The sequence below is a fragment of the Sturnira hondurensis genome, unplaced genomic scaffold (assembly GCF_014824575.4).
Source record: "Sturnira hondurensis isolate 20B ecotype Veracruz unplaced genomic scaffold, ASM1482457v3 Scaffold0008908, whole genome shotgun sequence".
NCBI classification, from domain to species: Eukaryota; Metazoa; Chordata; class Mammalia; order Chiroptera; family Phyllostomidae; genus Sturnira; species Sturnira hondurensis.
In genome coordinates this window covers 3127037-3143967 of record NW_028081539.1, presented here as the reverse complement: position 1 = coordinate 3143967, position 16931 = coordinate 3127037, and the positions used below count along the sequence as shown (strand labels likewise).

The window sequence follows — 16931 nt, the reverse complement described above, 5'->3', positions numbered from 1 at the left end:
TGGTTTAAAATGAGGCACCAGGCTTTGTCTGTGGTCACTTGAGGGCTGAATGGGGCTGACATTCTGGTTTTCCAGGTTCTGATCTCTACAGCCCAGAAGGATGAGTAAAGGAAAACTGTTAATCACACCTAGAGCAGAGGATCCTGTGATTTAGTTAGGGTTCCAGGATTTGAGAAGGGAAGATGAGGGCTTTCCTGAAAAAAAGTCTCAAAAGATTGCCTGCCTATGTTTTAATCCCCAACTGGGAAGATACCCAGGAGGGAAATGGTTGATGCCCAATTCCAATGCGATATCTGGGTCTTGAGCTAAATTAGTCTTTTTAGCTACTATATCCTTACATTTTTCTCCATATCTTTGTACCTAAAGACCTTTTGTTTCTCCTTTTCCGTTGCATTGGTAAGACTGACTGTCCCTTACATTCTTCAGATAGGCTCCTATATGCCATCCTGACCCTCTGAATTTTCATGTGGACCTCAGGTAAGTAAATAGCATTACACACTGGGGTCCTAGCCCCGACCCTGCAGGTCAGCTTTGCCATCACTGTGCAAACAGTCCCACTTACTCTGTGACCACCTGTCTTTTCTGCCCTGTCCTTGGGCAGATTTTAATGACAAGTTCTTTGTATTAATAAACCCTTATTTCCCATAGTCTTTCAAAATAAATTCCATGATGAAAATTCATGTCAGATATTCTCCATTGTAATAATAAAAACTCTACAAATAAATTGTATTTTATCTTATCAGATTTATTTGGACAGTGCAACAGAAACAAAGTACTTGCTGGAATGATTAAATATTTATGAGACAATACATCACTGTCATTAGCTGAGGGAGTGGCTAAGAAGAACCATTCAGTTAATGCATATGTGAAGTAAAGTCAATGGTAAAACTGACATTTCATAAAAATGTGGGGATTAAAGACTTTCATTGGTGTAGATATGGTAATTTAGATATAATGAGAATACTTTAAAACACATTAAAGATGAGTAATGCTTTCCACTTTGATGTTTTAAAATATATTATAGATGTGATGTTTCTCTACCTACAGAGGAAAAAATGTATGTTGACAAATTTTCTTAGATATGAGTTTTATCCAGGTTATACTTTTATTACTACGTTTATATTTAAACCATTTAAAAATTTAAACCAAAAACAAATCTAGGACATAGTCATTTTGTCAGAATCAGGGTGGGACAAAAGTAGGTTTACAATTGTGATCGTGCAAAACACAGAGTTGATTCTTGTATTATTACCTATTAATTATTATTTTCTATACGAACAACTGTAAACCTACTTTTGCCCTACCGTGTATTTGGTTTTTTTTTTTTTTCAGGAAAGGTAAGTAATATGTTTTATTATTCCTCTATTATTCATTACTTCTTTTTTAAAATATATTTTATTGATTATACCATTACAGTTGTTCTATTCCCCCTTCATTCCCCTCAGCCCGCACATTCCNTTTAGCATTTCATATAATAAGGGCTTGGTGATGATGAACTCCTTGAACTTGACCTTATCTGAGAAGCACTTTATCTGTCCTTCCATTCTAAATGAAAGTTTTGCTGGATAAAGCAATCTTGGCTGTAGGTCTTTGGATTTCATGACTTGGAATACTTCTTTCCAGCCCCTTCTTGCCTGTAAGGTCTCTTTTGAGAAATCCACTGACAGTCTGATGGGTACTCCTTTGTAGGTGACTATCCCTTTATCTCTTGCTGCTTCTAGGATTCTCTCCTTCATTTTCATCTTGGCTAATGTAATTATGATGTGCCTTGGTGTGTTCCATCTTGGGTCCAAGTTCTTTGGGACTCTGAGCTTCCTGGATTTCCTGGAAGTCTATTTCCTTTGCCAGACTGGGGAAGTTCTCCTTTATTATTTGTTCAAATAAGTTTTCCACTTGTGGCTATTTCTTTCCCCCTTCTGGTACCCCTATAATCCGGATGTTGGAATGTTTAAAGCTGTCCTGGAGGTTCCTAAGCCTCTCCTAATTTTTTTGAATTCTCATTTCTTCATTCCTTTCTGGTTGGATGTTTTGTTCTTCTTTCTGGTCCATTCCATTGATTTGAGTCCCAGTTTCCTTTTCGTTACTCTTGGTTTCCTGTGCATCTCCCTTCATTTCAATTAGTTTAGCCTTCATATGTTCCTCTAATTTGTGACTATAATCAACCAGTTCTGTGAGCATCCTGATAAACAGTGTTTTGAATTGTGCTTCTGAGAGGTTGGCAATCTCTTGGTCACTTAGAGTTATCGGCTCTGGGACTTTGCATTCTTCTTGTGCCATCTTTTGGGCTCTTCATGCCTGTTACGTAGCAGGATCGGAGCCCTAGGTGTTCACCTGAGCAGGGCAACTCACTCACTGGGTTGTGATGCTGTATGGGGGCAGGGCCAAAGAGGAGCAATGGCGTCCCGTCTACCACCTCCCGCAGCAGCCCCCACAGGTGCCGCATCTGCCGCCGTCACCGGGGCCCCCGAATTTCGTCCCACTGCATGCGAGTGTGCCACCGCCGTCAGCCCTCGCCCCCTGGGGCCTGCATGGTCCGTCTCACTGTGCACGAATGTGCGACCTCGGTCAGTCTGCCCCACACCCTGACTGAATCCAGGCTGCCTGTGCGCCTAGGTCTGGGGATCTTTCCTGCCCGACCCTGCTCTGCTGCTGGCTCCGCCCCTCTTACCGTCCCGGTTGAACGGTTCGTTGTTGTCGGACTACCGTATAATTCAATTTTCTGTCCTTTGGTTGTGTCTTTGTTTCTCCAAAGCTTTGTTGTATTCAAACTTGGTTGTGGGAGAAGGCACAGTGTTTCCACCTATGCCTCCATCTTGGTGGAAGTTCCCGTGTATTTGAACATGATATTCATTGACAAAGATGATTCCACTCAAGGTAATTCAAGAAGAGATCCCAAAGTATTTTTCCTTCTTTCCCAGGAAATGTCCCATTCGTTCTGTCTTTAAAGGTGGCTGCGGTTTCTTTTCTTTTCTTTTCTTTTCTTTTCTTTTCTTTTCTTTTCTTTTCTTTTCTGTCCTGTCCTGTCCTGTCCTGTCCTGTCATAAGCTTCGGGTGTTCTTCCTTCTTTGTGGCATGTCCAATAATAGCTCACCATGAAGGCCTTGACTCTCATACTTTTTGAAGTCTGAGTATTCTCATTCTTTACTAATGTTGTGATAACAGAAACATGGTAGCTTGGTCGTTGGAGTTTTGGGGATGTCATCACACTTAAGGTTACTTCCAGTCCGCTGTTCTTGTCCCCTTGCCCTTTGCAAAGCTTGCCTTGGCCACACATGAATTGAGGCAATATGTTTCTGCAGTTTCTAAATCCTTACTACAAAGAACGTGAGCAAAGATGGCTTCCAAAAAGTATCTTATATGAGGCATTCTTCATCCCTTGCTGTTGTTTTCCAATTTATGGACCGTCTAGTAATAGTGCAAAAAAAAAACCTGGCTTTAATAATTGGCCTTTTTTGATAAGTCAACACTTAAATATTATGTTAACACAGTTTTATGGTGATTACTGTCTGATACTGTTTTATGTGTTCTAATTATTGACTTATTGATTGTACCTTGAGGCCTTCTACACAAAGGATGCAATTAGAATAATGCTGTGGTAATGCCATTTAATCTCAGTTTACAACTGTATTATGTTTCATTTCAGCCACTAATGAAAACTCCTTTCTTTGGACTTGTAGCATGTATGGTTTACATGTAAATAGTTTTTAAAGCTTTATTTTGTTAAATGTGGACATTCATATTCAAGGCCATTCAAAAACTTTGTGGGTTTTTTTTTTAAGATAATTTTGATCTACCCAAAGTATGGATAAATTTAGTGCCTAGAGAAAAGGAAGAGATTGTACTTTGTGATGAGGGGAGAAGAGTCTGAATAATTAGGAGTTGCTAGGTGGAATTCATTTCAGCACTATTGGGGATAAATTGGATTTAGTTTAAGCCATTGTTGATAAGAGCCAAAGAATCTTTCCTGTTTATCACCAAAGGCCCAGCCTCTGGGTTAATCTTTTCCTGAACATCTGAGCCAACAGTGACTCCTGTCCCCCTCCACATCCCATTTAATCTCAGGTAAAATTCAAGTGTCTAAGTAGCAGAGACTCTATCTTACAATTTTTATACTCTCCCCACCTGCCTCACTGGACTCACCTGCCTCACTAGAATGCACTGCACCCAGGTTATCCTCAATATGTATTCAATGTTTGAAAGTGGTCCTGAGTATGTCAAACTGTTAGTTTTCCTCATTAACATTTTCAGGATGTGCTTTATTCTTTTTCTCCCTTCATATTTGCATTTTGCTCTAGTAATAAAGATGTATTTTCATTAAACATTTATAATTGGTCAGGACAATGATTTTATTCTTTCAGGGAACCCTCCAGACAATTGTCGCACAAGGTGGCTTATCCTTAGAGAAGGTGGCCCCTGGGGGCCATAGTGAGTGGCTTGTGGTATTTTCTATTTATTACTGACACTTAAAATCCTAAAAGATTTTGTGTATTTTCCATGTTATTTGTAGGATTTCCAGTGAAGAAAAGCTATATAGGGGCTATATAATATTTGAGGTTGTAGATACAAATGTAAAAAATGTCATTCTTTTCCTTAGAAATGTATATATTATTTTAATGGCTCTTAGAAGGGTGATTGATTTAGAGTAAATTGGCTGTCCTCTGGTATGGGTAAGGCATTTGGAGTGACTTGTCAAACGGAGAGCACTAGCACTTACTGAGTCCTGCAGTACGCCTGGCACTTTGTGTAAATATTCTTGTTTAACCTTTGGTGTTCATCATACATGAGTAGCTGTTATATTATCCAAATTTTGCAGAGATTCCCTGACACTCAGTGAATTTATTTTTTAATTATTTGTAATTTTTTATTATATTTTATTGATTATATTATTATAACTGTCCCAATTTTCTCCCCTTTGCCCCTCTCCACTCAGCACTCTCTGCTCCCTCAAGTAACACTCACACCATTGTTCATGTCCATGGTCATGCACATAAGTTCCATGGCTGCTCCACTTCCTATTCTATACTTTACATCCCCATGGCTGTTCTATAACTACCCATTTGTACTTCTTATTTATTTATTTATTTATCTATCTATCTATCTATCTTTAGAGGGGAAGGAGAGAGGGAGAGAAACATCAATGTATGGTTGCCTTTCATGCGTTCCCTGCTGGGAGTTGGCCTGCAGGGAACTGGCCTGCAACCCAGTCATGTGCCCTGACTGGGAATTGAACCGCAATCCTCTGGTTCACAGGCCTGTGCTCAGTCCACTGAGCTATACCAGCCAGGGCCCATTTGTACTTCTTAATCCCTTGACCTCTTCACCCCTTCACCCCCTCTCCCCTCCCATCTGACAACCATCAAAACGTTCACCATATCCATGATTCTTTCCCTGTTCTTAATTGTTTAGTTTGTTTTTTAGATACAGTTGTTGATAGATATGTATGTATTGCCATTTATTGTTCATAGTTTTGATCTTTTTCTTAAATAAGTGCCTTTAACATTTCATATAATAATGGCTTGGTGATGATGAACTCTTAGTTTACTCTTGTCTGGGAAACTCTTTATCTGATCTTTGATTCTAAATAATATCTTTGCTGGGTAGAGCAATCTTGTCTGTAGGTCCCTGCTTTTCATGACTTTGAATATTTTTTCCAATCTCTTGTAGCCTGCAGAATCTCTTTTGAGAAATCAGCTGAAAGTCTTATGGGAACACCCCTGTAGGTAATTAACCGCTTTTTCTCTTGTTGCTTTTAAGATCGTTTATCTTTAACCTTTGGCATTTTAATTATGATGTGTCTTGGAGTGGGCCTTTTTACATCCATCTTGTTTGGGACTCTCTGTGCTTCCTGGGCTTGCATGTCTATTTCCTTCACCAAATTGGAAGGTTTTCTTTACATTATTTTTCAAATAGATTTCTGATTTCTTGCTCTTTCTCTTTTCCTTCTGGCACTTCTATAATGTGAATGTTGGAAGGCTTGAAGTTGCCTAGAGGCTGCTTACCCTATGCTGGCTTTTTTTGATTCTTTTTTTTCTTCTTGTTTTGATTGGTTGCTTTTTGATTATTTATGTTCCAAATCATTGATTTGATTCTCGGCTTTTTCCACTTTACTGTTGTTTCCCCGTAAATTGTCCTTTATTTTAATTGTGAATCCTTTGTATCTGACTGTATGTTTTTATGCTGTTGAGGTGCTCACTAGGTTCCTTGAGCATCCTTATAACCAGTGTTTTAAACTGTGCATCTGATACATTACATATCTCCCTTTCGTTTAATTCTTTTTCTGGAGTTTTGATCTGTTCTCTCATTTGGGTCATGTTTCTTGGTCTCCTCATTTCGGCAGCCTCCCTGTGTTTGTTTCTATGTATTAGGTAGAGCTGCTATGACTACCTGCCTTCGTAGCATGGCCTAATGTAGTAGGTGTCCTGTTGGGTCCAGTGGCACAGCCTCTCCTGTCACCCAAGCTGCTTACTTGAAGTGCACCCTCTGTATGAACTGAGTATACCCTCCTCTTATACTTGAGCCTTGACAAGTCAATGGGAGGGATTTACCCAGGCTGGTCAGTGCTCTGACCACTGACCACCAACCTCCACACTCCTTGGTGGGTCAGCTGTGTGGGAACAGGATTTTGGTGCTCTGACGTGGTCTGTAACTCTCCACTGGTGCACAGGCCCTGGGGTTTTTCAGGTGGTGCAGGCCAAGGTCAGCCCCAACCTGTGTTTTGCTTGGGGCCACCCTTCATGAGCTATTAAGCAATCCTAGATGGCTGCTACACTTGCTCGGCTTGGAGATTTCCAGGCAGAGCCAAGCTGTGAATCTATCTAGTCAGGCTGCTGCTAGTGCCAGGCCTGGGATCATTTAGCAAGAGGTATTGGTGCTGGAGGCTCACTGAAGCTCATTGTTACTTATTCGAAATGATTTTGGAAGTTGTGAAGTATTTATCCAAGACCAGCCATTCATATGGAAAAGCCACTGTTAAAAGGTCTAAGTTTTCTGGGATAGAGCCTCCAGGGATCTCCAGGGCAGGGCAAACAGTGTTAGCCAGGTTGATAGAGTCTCAGCTGTGGTACCCACCAGCCAGCTCTATGGCTCTGTGGGGGAAGGGTTCAGTAAAGGGACGGTGGCCTCTCTTCACCTTTCTGTCTGGTAGAAAGCTGTCCCCCATCTCTCATCTTGATGCCAGACACTTCAGTTTCTCCTTCTATTCCATTGGTGCCTTTCAAGCCACTACCCCAGTGCTGGAGCTCAGAGGGAGTGAGTCTGAGTAAGTCCATGTGTGGGTTCTTTAAGAGGAACTGCTTGGGGCTCCAGAATTTCTTTCACCAACTCAGTCCTTGCTTGGTTTTCCAGCCAGAAGTTACGGTGATTTACCTTCCTGTTACTGGAACCCTGGGCTGGTGTCTTGGTGTTGGGTTGGGACTTCTTGTTCCTGAGATATTTCTCCTGAATTTTTATTCACCACATTTGGATGTGGGACAAGCCCGTAACGCATCTCTGCCCCTCCCATCAGTCTGGATGGATGTAATTTAATTCTGTAATTGTTAGACTTCCATTCAACTTGATTTCTGATGGTTTTGAGTGATGGTTGTTCTCTATTTCAGTTGTAATTTGGATGTGGTTTTATGAGGAGGCAAACCATGCTTACCTGTGCCGCTGCCTTGACCAGAAGCCTTTTCATTGAGTTTCTTAGTAATTACAAGCTCCAAGGTTCACCTGATCTTTTTGTCTGCGGGGTACACCATACCACATATACTAGATGTGCTTTGATAGCATCGTCTCCTTCCTATGGAAAGATGGAAAACAAAAACAGAATATGAAAGACACAGAGAAATGGACATTGCTGAACATCTAGCTAAGTTAACTATTCTTCTTGAGCCCAAAATTGGGCCAAGAGGGAAAATTCCTACGATCCTCATTTTTGGAAAGTAGTATAAAATTTTGCATATTCTTATTAATTAGATTCTATATATATATCAATGTTTTTAAGGCTATGAGTGAAAAAATGTGTGAAAGGAATGACTCATGACCTTAAGGAAAATACCTATACTAGAAGGATATAACTTGTCTTGCAATACAACTATTGAATTGCCTTCCAGTGAATTACATACTTTTTGAGGGGCATAGACCATAGTTTTCTCAAGTTAAAATTCAAGTAACACTTATGGAATACTTGGGAATCTTTCATATAACTTAATGAATAAAATACTAGCCTACTGAACAAGGTAGTTCAACTTGCTTTGGAAGGCAGTCTGACCAGAGTTCAGATCCCATCCGCTGCTTATTAGCTGTGTGACTTTGATGAGTCAGCTTCTCTCACTTCAGTTTTCTCATCCCTCAAATAAGGAAGTGATGGAGTTGAAATGGACATTACAGAAGATAATATTCTTAGGATACTGCTCATTAGCATAACATCCAATGTATAGTAGATAATAAAATGCCCTCATTTTAGTTCTCATTCATTCTAGGTTGAAAGTGTTTAGTACAGTATTAGGGCAAGTTCAGAAGATGCTGTATCTACCCAGGGGACTCAGAGAGGCTTCATGGGGAAATTGATGTTTGAATTAAACCTGGAAAGATGATAGGATTTGGACATAGAATTGGAACATAGGCGTATTTCATGATCTATGAAGTGCTTGTGTAAAGGCTACTGGTAACATCATGGAGTACCTTGTAAAACCATGGTTGGCAAAAGAACAGATCTGTAACTCAGGTGGGTGACTCTTATGTTGAACCTTTGTAAAAATCCAGGATCCTGTTAGTCAATCTCAGTAAAAGTATTCCTGCTGTCTACTGAGAAATTATAGACTGGTTTCATTGCTGTCTAGTGATCTTAATACAGGGAGAGAGATTAGAACATCTAAAAGAATGGTTACCTGATACATGTGTTTGGATTTTCCTTTACAGTGTCAGATGTCCAAAGAAAATTGGTGGTGAGTGCTAAGCTGAGATCTATTCAGAGTTCAGTTTTGTAACGAGCCAAAATTCTAGCTTCTAGGTAGTCATTTGAAAGATAACGTTTAAGCTTTGAGGTGATAGAAAGATAATTTAGATTAGTACCTCTCAAAATTTTTGTGTCACATATTTTGGATACTTGACATTTTGGTGGCATGCTCAAAGGATTTATGTTGAATGCATGAAAGGTACTGCAGAGTCACTTCGGTCTCCCTCCCACACTGTCATTGTCTCAGTGGGATTGCTGTCTGCCCGACGTCAGTGTTGCACATGTCTTAGTGAGCTCACACAGTCTTCCCTGGGCTTTAGCTGTGCTTCTCATCTACGGCAAGTTGTGCCTTTAGGCTTCTGTTGAAATCATATCTGGAGACCTATCAGCTAGAATCCCATCTGATCACTGTCTTCATAACCGTCTTTCTTCAGTTGCAGCAGAGACAAGTTAACGCTTTGATCAGAATTTCAAGAACTGGTTCAAAGGGTTCAGGGGATACTTTATAGGTTAGATCCTAGAGAACATAGTGTAATAGATATTGAATATTGCTAAGGAAGTATTACATTTTGTTGATATGTTAGTGCCCCAGGAAATAGCATAGTCCTAAAAAAAGAAAACAATGTTGTATACTGACTCCCTAGGTGAACTCCTTCTTTTGTAAGGTTTCTACTGTGTCCCTACCAGCCTGACCTCCCCTGAGCTCTAGACCCTGATATCCGAGTGTCTCCTTATGATCCAGATTCTAGATCATACAAACACAGTAATGCTTGAAGTATCTCAAACTTGATGTCTCCGAAACTGAGCTCCTGGCCCACCAGCTCTCCCCAGATCAACTCCTACTGTCTTTTCTATCTCCCAATGGCACCTCCATTCTTTCTTTCACTTGCTCACATCCAAAACCCTGGTGTACACAGTCTTCAACTCACTTTTTTCTCTTGTATCTATGCTGTCAGCAAATCCTTTTGGTTCAGTCTTGAACGTCTGTCATGCCTCACTGTCCCTGCTGCTCCAGCGAGGGTCCACGCCATCACTGTCTCCCATGTGGATTGTTGCAGAAGCTTACTAATTGTGTTTCCAGCTTCTGTCTGAGAAGACGTGATCAGTGTCAATAGGAGCGGCGGAAGAAGGGCCACTGTTTCGGCCAATATTTTCCCTAAAAGGAATTTAAAATGTTTTCAAGTCCTTGGACAGAATCCCTCTTACACAGAATTTCATGCCCCAGATTTTGAAAGGAGGCACGTATGTCTTGTCAGCTGTAATATAAGAGCTTCTCAGCGTGACCCCTGTAAATGTCTGACTTGGAGTTTAACAGCCTCTTGATGGACAGTTGCCTTGTGTATCTTAAGTATATTACTAATCTTAAAATAGTGAGAATATTAGGATTTGCACTCACTACCAAAAGTATCCCAAAATTAATTTCATCTTCTTTTTAATGGTTTCGAATGAACTCCAGGATCCGGGGCCACCGCAGGCTGATCATTAGGAGCACCCGCTACCATCGCGTGGTGATGGGGGTGCTGGTTGGTAGAGAGTTCCAGCTGAGTTATTGTCAGAAAAAAGAAGCTTTCTCTCTTCTAAAATAAAAAATAGTTTTTTAAACCTTTCTGCTTATTATTTTCTTCTGAGACATGGGGCATAAGGTCATCCACAGATATGGTTGAATATTTTGTTGTGGACTCAAGAGCAATGATGGTTGACTGGTGGATTTTATATATTACTTTGAAGAGGAAAGTTCAATAATTGAATTTTATAGGTATTTTATTTGACCTGTATATATATATATATATATGCCTTAACTTTTTATTTTATATTTATTTCTCAGCCATGAAGACTTGAGGCCCTTTCTGGCTTTGTGACAAAGTTGAAGATACTAATGAGAATGTCTTTGAGACATAATTATGTAGATTTAAAGGAGTGATGTAGTTTTAATTATGCCCTTTAGCTAGTGTACTTGCATATTAAACTCATTCATGTCTCAGTGTATTTCCCTCCGAAACTTTGCTTTTCTCAGGCCTTAAATTACTAATCAGCTCATGGGTATACCTGAAGGTTATGTAAGCTAAGTTAAAGACTGCCAAAGAATGTGTTTAAACTATTAATTCAAAATATACAGAATTTATAGTCAGAAAAAAATGGCCCATGGGTTTATGGTGTTCATTGCTGAATTCATAAGGACAGAAGTCCAGCATTGTGTGTGCATATACGGGTACTTTCCTCCCTTCATCCCTAAGTGAAGAAAACTCTTTGGTTGTAATGTGTTGAAATGTAACACATTGTTTCCCTTGGGCTATTTTTTTAACCTAGGGAACTTGAAGTAATAATAATAATAATAATAATAATACATTTTTAAGTTTGAATTTTTTTACCTTTGCTTTTTTGGTTTATTTATTTTCACTATAAGCTTCTAGATTTAGCAGAAAAGTAACTACCTTGAAGCTATGAACTGATTTATTCACTTACAGGAAAAAGTATGAGGCTGCCTAAATTCTACCTTATGAGTAAGTCTATGTAGGGAAGATCCTTGGTAAATTCCAAGGAGAAAGGCTCTGAAAACCTTTTGAGGCTACTTTTCCTCTCAAAGAGGCAGTAAAAAAAATAGAACAGGAGTAAGTGAATTTTAAAGGGAAAGATAGTAAGTATTTTTGACTTTGTGGATGATGTGGTGTGCATCGCATTGACTCTGCTGGTGTAGCATGGAAGCAGCCGTAGACAAAACAAGTAGAGAGACGATGTTGTCACTGACTAAACAGACGGCTGTCTGTCTGGACTGGGCTTACGGGCCGGACATGGTTTATCAACTTCTAATATAGAACATGTGCAAATGCAGATCACCAGCCATATTTCCATTACCATATCAAACAGCTATTGGTATTATACATATTTCACTTACATATTCCTTTTTATTCTTTTTTTATTTTAGCTGAAGCATTTAAGAGCAAATTCCAAACTGTGTCATTTATGCCTACATACTTGTATATTTTTAGAACTTATGAACATTTTCTTATATGATTGCACTACCATTATCTTACCACTTCACAAAATTAACAATAATTTTTTATACCATCTAATATCAAGGTAAATTTCAAATTTCCCCAATCACATGTGTGCACATATATATACACACACACACATGATTATATGATTATGTGATTATATGATTATATACTATATATGTTGAATCATAATCCACATTAGATCATATGTTACATTTGCCTTTTGTGTCATAAATCTCTTTTAGTAATTCTTTATTTACCCCCTTTTTCTTCTTTTTTGGTTGTTTTTTTTAGTTTGCAACTTCTTGGAGAAATGAAGCAGTTGTTCTATAGAATGTTTTACATTCCAGATGTATGTTTGCTTGCTTCCTGTGGTGTCACTTAATTTGTTACTTCCCATTTTTTTTTCCCCCGTAAATGGAGTTAGTTGTTAAGGCTTATGTAAATTCAACCTTTTGGCAAGAATCCTTCGTAAGTGGTACCTTGTTTTTCCTATTGTGTCACATCAGGAAGCATGTCAGTGTCATGAACATTCCACTGTAAAGTTCCTCTTCAACTTTTTATCTGATATTATCCATTGAATCATCTTTACAAATCAGGTATCTTATTTTCATTTCTCCATTTATTAGCTGAAATTCTTCTGTGAGAAATGGCCTCCAATCACCCTGGTTATTTGTTTACCCTGAAGTACAGGGAAGGCAGTATTTTCGAATCTCATTTTATAGATTGTGATTGAGTTTCAAAACATTTCAGTGAGTTGTGTGAAGTCACAAGTTCAGAATCAAAGTGAAGTTTCCGATACCCACCCTAGGTGTCTCAGATGCAGCAGCAGCAGTAGGAGCCGGTGGACCGAGTCATGAGCCTCCTTGGTTCAGAAGTGAAAGGGTGAGAAGTCGGGCAATTTGGGGTAATTTCCCTTTCCTCGTTCCTTCCCTCCTACCCCACCCCTAATAAGTTCAGGAAAAGAGGAGGCAGTTTTATCAGATAAACTACAAAGATAGTGTTCCAGAGCAACTGAGTGCTTAGAAATCAGATTGTTCTGACGCACGTTGCTGCTCTACCACTTAGCTGCTGTATCCTGACTCCTGGTGGCTTACTTACCCTTCCCATGCTCCAGTTTTCTCATCTATAAAATGAAGATCCAGATAATATCTGTCTTGGAGGGTCATTGTGAGGAATAAATGAAGTTGCTACAAGGGAAGTGCTTAGAACGGTCTCATGAAAAAATAAGTGCCCAGTACCATTTAGCTTTCAGAAATAAAACTGTCAAAAGACCTACACCTTTAGTTCTATTAGCCATCCAAACTGAGCATTCGAAATAGCATGGTAATTGTTAGGAAGACAATATCATGTCGTGCTGTGATGCTAAAAGTGATGATAATAGGTCAGTATCTGGGAGGTCTTATTTGATGGCCTGAGAGAGAGCATGAATCTGAAGAATTGAACCTGTGGAAGCTGCACTTCTATTAACAGTTGTAACTGCAGAGAAACATTGTTTTAAATTTAGCTACTTACACAGAATTAGTTACTCAGTGAACTCTGGTGATAGCGATTGAAAACATCTATGTAATCTGTATGTTCTGCATTTTCAATTTTTTATGTTTGAATTTCTTAACATAAGAATACTTCTTTATGGAATCTTTTTTTTTCTTCCCACAATCACACTCACCTTTCTGGAGTCTTATAGCTGTTCTCTGAGTACAGGAGGAAAAACTGTCAAATGTATTGCCATATTTTTAACAGAATGTAAAATACTGTATTGTGTAGGATGAGGGAAAAGCAAAATGCACTTTTCCTTTACCCTTCTTTCCATTACCCATTTGCTAGTTATAGATGGTATAATTATACTTAAATTGTGTTTATAGTCATCTTAGTTGTATTTGTGGGCAGTTTAAAGACACGTTTTAAGACTTCCCTCTAGCACAGTATTTTTCATCATCTTATATGGCAATGGAAATTATAATTATATTTTTCAAGATGTACTTTTGAAGTCTGTTATAAACTTTATCATTGTGCATTATTTTCTAATGGTTCACATTTTAAGACTGTGCCAAAAGTATGTGTATGCACTTAGTTTGATGATAACTGTTTGTTCGTAGCCATTTCTTCTCAGATTTGTTGTGCAATATTGTGAAAGTCTTTTCCTCTTCTATTTCTTGAGTTGTCATTTATCTTTGAGCCACGTTCAGAAGGACAGTTATGTTACAGATATGTGCTATACTTCATTTAACATTTTCTGAGTTTTTGTAAGAGCTTTGTATTTGGCCACATGAATCAGAATGTGTATGGTTATTCCAATTTCTAGTTGTACAGGTAGGCCATTTTTTCTTAAAAACAATGATCATTGAGTTTTAAGATAGTTCTTATTTTTCAAATAAAGCAAAATATACATAAAATTCTATTCTTACAAAGATACTAAGAGAATAATAAAAATCGTAAGTGTGTGATTAAATATGAAGATTGGGGAGCTGTCCAAACCTTTGGGGGGGATGCTTGTTCCAGGTACTGTGATACGGGTGTAAGCGTTTGAACTACTCGCAAGGTCTGAGTGCTGGGAAGAGCACTGGATCTGAAGGCAGGGCACAGACCAGGCCCTCGGATCTGCTCTGGGAGCTCTGAAAAATTGCTTCCTGCCCTTGGGCCTCTGTTTTCTCCCATGCAAAAGGGAGGAAATAATACCTGCTTTTTTGTGTGTGAGGATGAAGAGTGAAGTAAGTTTCCTGGAAGTGAAAATTCTTTCTAAAGTGCAGGTTGTTAATGCATCGAAGTTACTATATGCTATGTTGGTCATGAGGGAACTCGGTGGTGATTGTCTGGTTCCCTTAAGCTTTGACCATTTGATTCACTTTATGAGCCTGGTTAAGGTACCAACAACCCCACCCAGGTCTGCCTTGTGCCCTCATTGTATGTGAGAAAAAATTTATATTTCTCACTGGTTCTTGTGAGGAGCAGCAGTTATGTCAAATGCCCAGCACAATGCCAGGCACATACAGATGTTCTGTGTGGGGTAGCTGCCGCTGTCATTTGCTTCAAAAAAGTATTGATAGTTAACACACATCCACGTGGTGCATACTACTAGGAAGGAAACTAACTAAACCCTTTTGGTAGAAGGAGGAAGTTGTTAGTTTTAACAACATGTGGCATTTGTGGAAAGTATCAGTTTCTAATCATTTTCTCTTTTAAGATAGTGGTATTAATTGAAAATCAATGTTGTGAAATTAAGTAAATAATATTGATTTTTCTTGAAACCAAAACATTGATGACTATAATAAGTAAGGACATTCTAAGCTTAGATTTTATTTACACTGATGGTCTTTCTTTTTTCCCTAAATGTTGTCATCTACTGTGTTCATTACTTAGACTTTAAAAAACAGACAAACAGGATTTGACACCAAGTTATAGATGTAAAAGTATAATTCAATGAGAAAAACTTATAAAGTTCATATCCTGCCAATGAATTCTAAGGTGAATTCATAAGCCTCCAGCTTTCATTTCAATTCTCTTTGCTTTGGTTGACTCTATTAGTTATTCTTGCCCATTATTTTCTTGCGGATGTGGAAATGAATTGTGTGTGCATGAGAAACCATCTTTTTAGTCCATTAACTCATTATGACCACTGCTGAGCCATGCTGACATCTTTAAGAAAAGTAATAGAAACACTTGTCTGGGAGAATGTTAGAAATCAAAGTTAACTGATACAAAAGAGCTGCCTATAAGCCTTTGATATTCTTTTTTATATAGGTTTGTAGTACCAGCCAAATGCCTTTGTCTCAGCTTTTCGATTTGATCCCTTATTAATGTCATGGAGTAGAAAATGATTTCTTACCATGTCTTTTGCAATTCCTAATTAACAAATAACAAATGTCTTTAATTTCCTTTTAGAATTCATGACCTTGATAATACCTTCAACATCACAGTTCTTTATACTTGGAGGGCTTTCTCTTGGCATCCATAAATAGCATCGTTTTTCTAATATTAGGATGATTTTTCTGAGCATAAGTATGGTGAAATACTTGGGCAGTTAACATTGAAAGGACTGCTTCCTTTCTGTGGTGGCCAACAAAGGAGTTTGGGGGACTTTGCAGGCTGTCCTACATGAACTGTAAAGATTCTGGTCAGCCTTTTGCCTGCAAAACTGCAATTACACTAGGAGGAAAATAAACCATGTCATTTAACATATTTTCAATAATTGACTTAATTTCACAATTGGAATTAAAGCACTGAGATTTTCCTTTAAAAAAATATTGTCCTGCATAAAGATGAAGGGCGAGGTGTGGCCCTGAGGCCATATGTCATGCTCTAAAGTTCATAGTCGCCGCTGATGCTCTCAGGATGCTAAGTCATGACTACTAAACACAGTTTTTGGAAAATGTGTTGAAAATGTGGGTGTCTCTACTAGCAGAACTGATTTAGTGTATCACTTACATAAAGTGGGTCTAATCTTGTAACTCAGATAACTCTTGGAGTGGCTATTCATGCTATATACATTTATGAATAGTATAATCAAAAAAAATAGGTGACTGTGATGTCTGCTTTTCAAACTTGGAAAATAGGAATACTCATACTCTGACTATATTGTTAGGTGCCAGTTACATGCTGTATTTCAGATTTGTAACACACTCCGTGGTCACTCAGGCCTGACTCCAGAGCTCAGTCCCACTAGCTGGCTGTGCTGGCTTCCCTGAGCAAGGCGCTTTATTTCTCCAAACCTCAGTTCCCTCGGCTTATAAAGTGGTAGTGAAGTCTTTTTCATAGTATTGCTAGGAAGTAAACATAATAAAATATGTAGCACAGTACCTAGAACAGAATAAAAACTCAATAAAAGATAACAATTACTGTTGATAGGCAACAATTTCTCTTTGCCAAAAGTAAACTGAGATGTTGTGATGTGAATTCAAGATTGCTTCTTTAAAAATATATTTTATTGATTACGTTATAACAGTTGTCCCATTTCCCCCCTTCATTCCTCTCCACCCTGCACACTCTCCCACCCACATTCC

General features: G+C 38.7%; 1 protein-coding gene across 2 annotated transcripts in view; it reads left to right on the top strand.

Moving 5' to 3' along the window:
* The window catches only part of PRIM2 (DNA primase subunit 2), a 294335-nt gene that overhangs the window by 213280 nt on the left and 64124 nt on the right, over positions 1-16931 (top strand). Inside the window, exon 11 of one of the 2 annotated variants that reach the window (XM_037056324.1) lies at positions 76-161. The exons of the other annotated variant lie outside the window; for it this stretch is intronic. Within the exon in view, the coding sequence (XP_036912219.1) occupies positions 76-108 (33 nt within the window). The 3' untranslated portion in view covers positions 109-161. Of the gene's footprint in view, positions 1-75; positions 162-16931 lie in introns of those variants that run through there. 2 annotated transcript variants of the gene reach the window in all.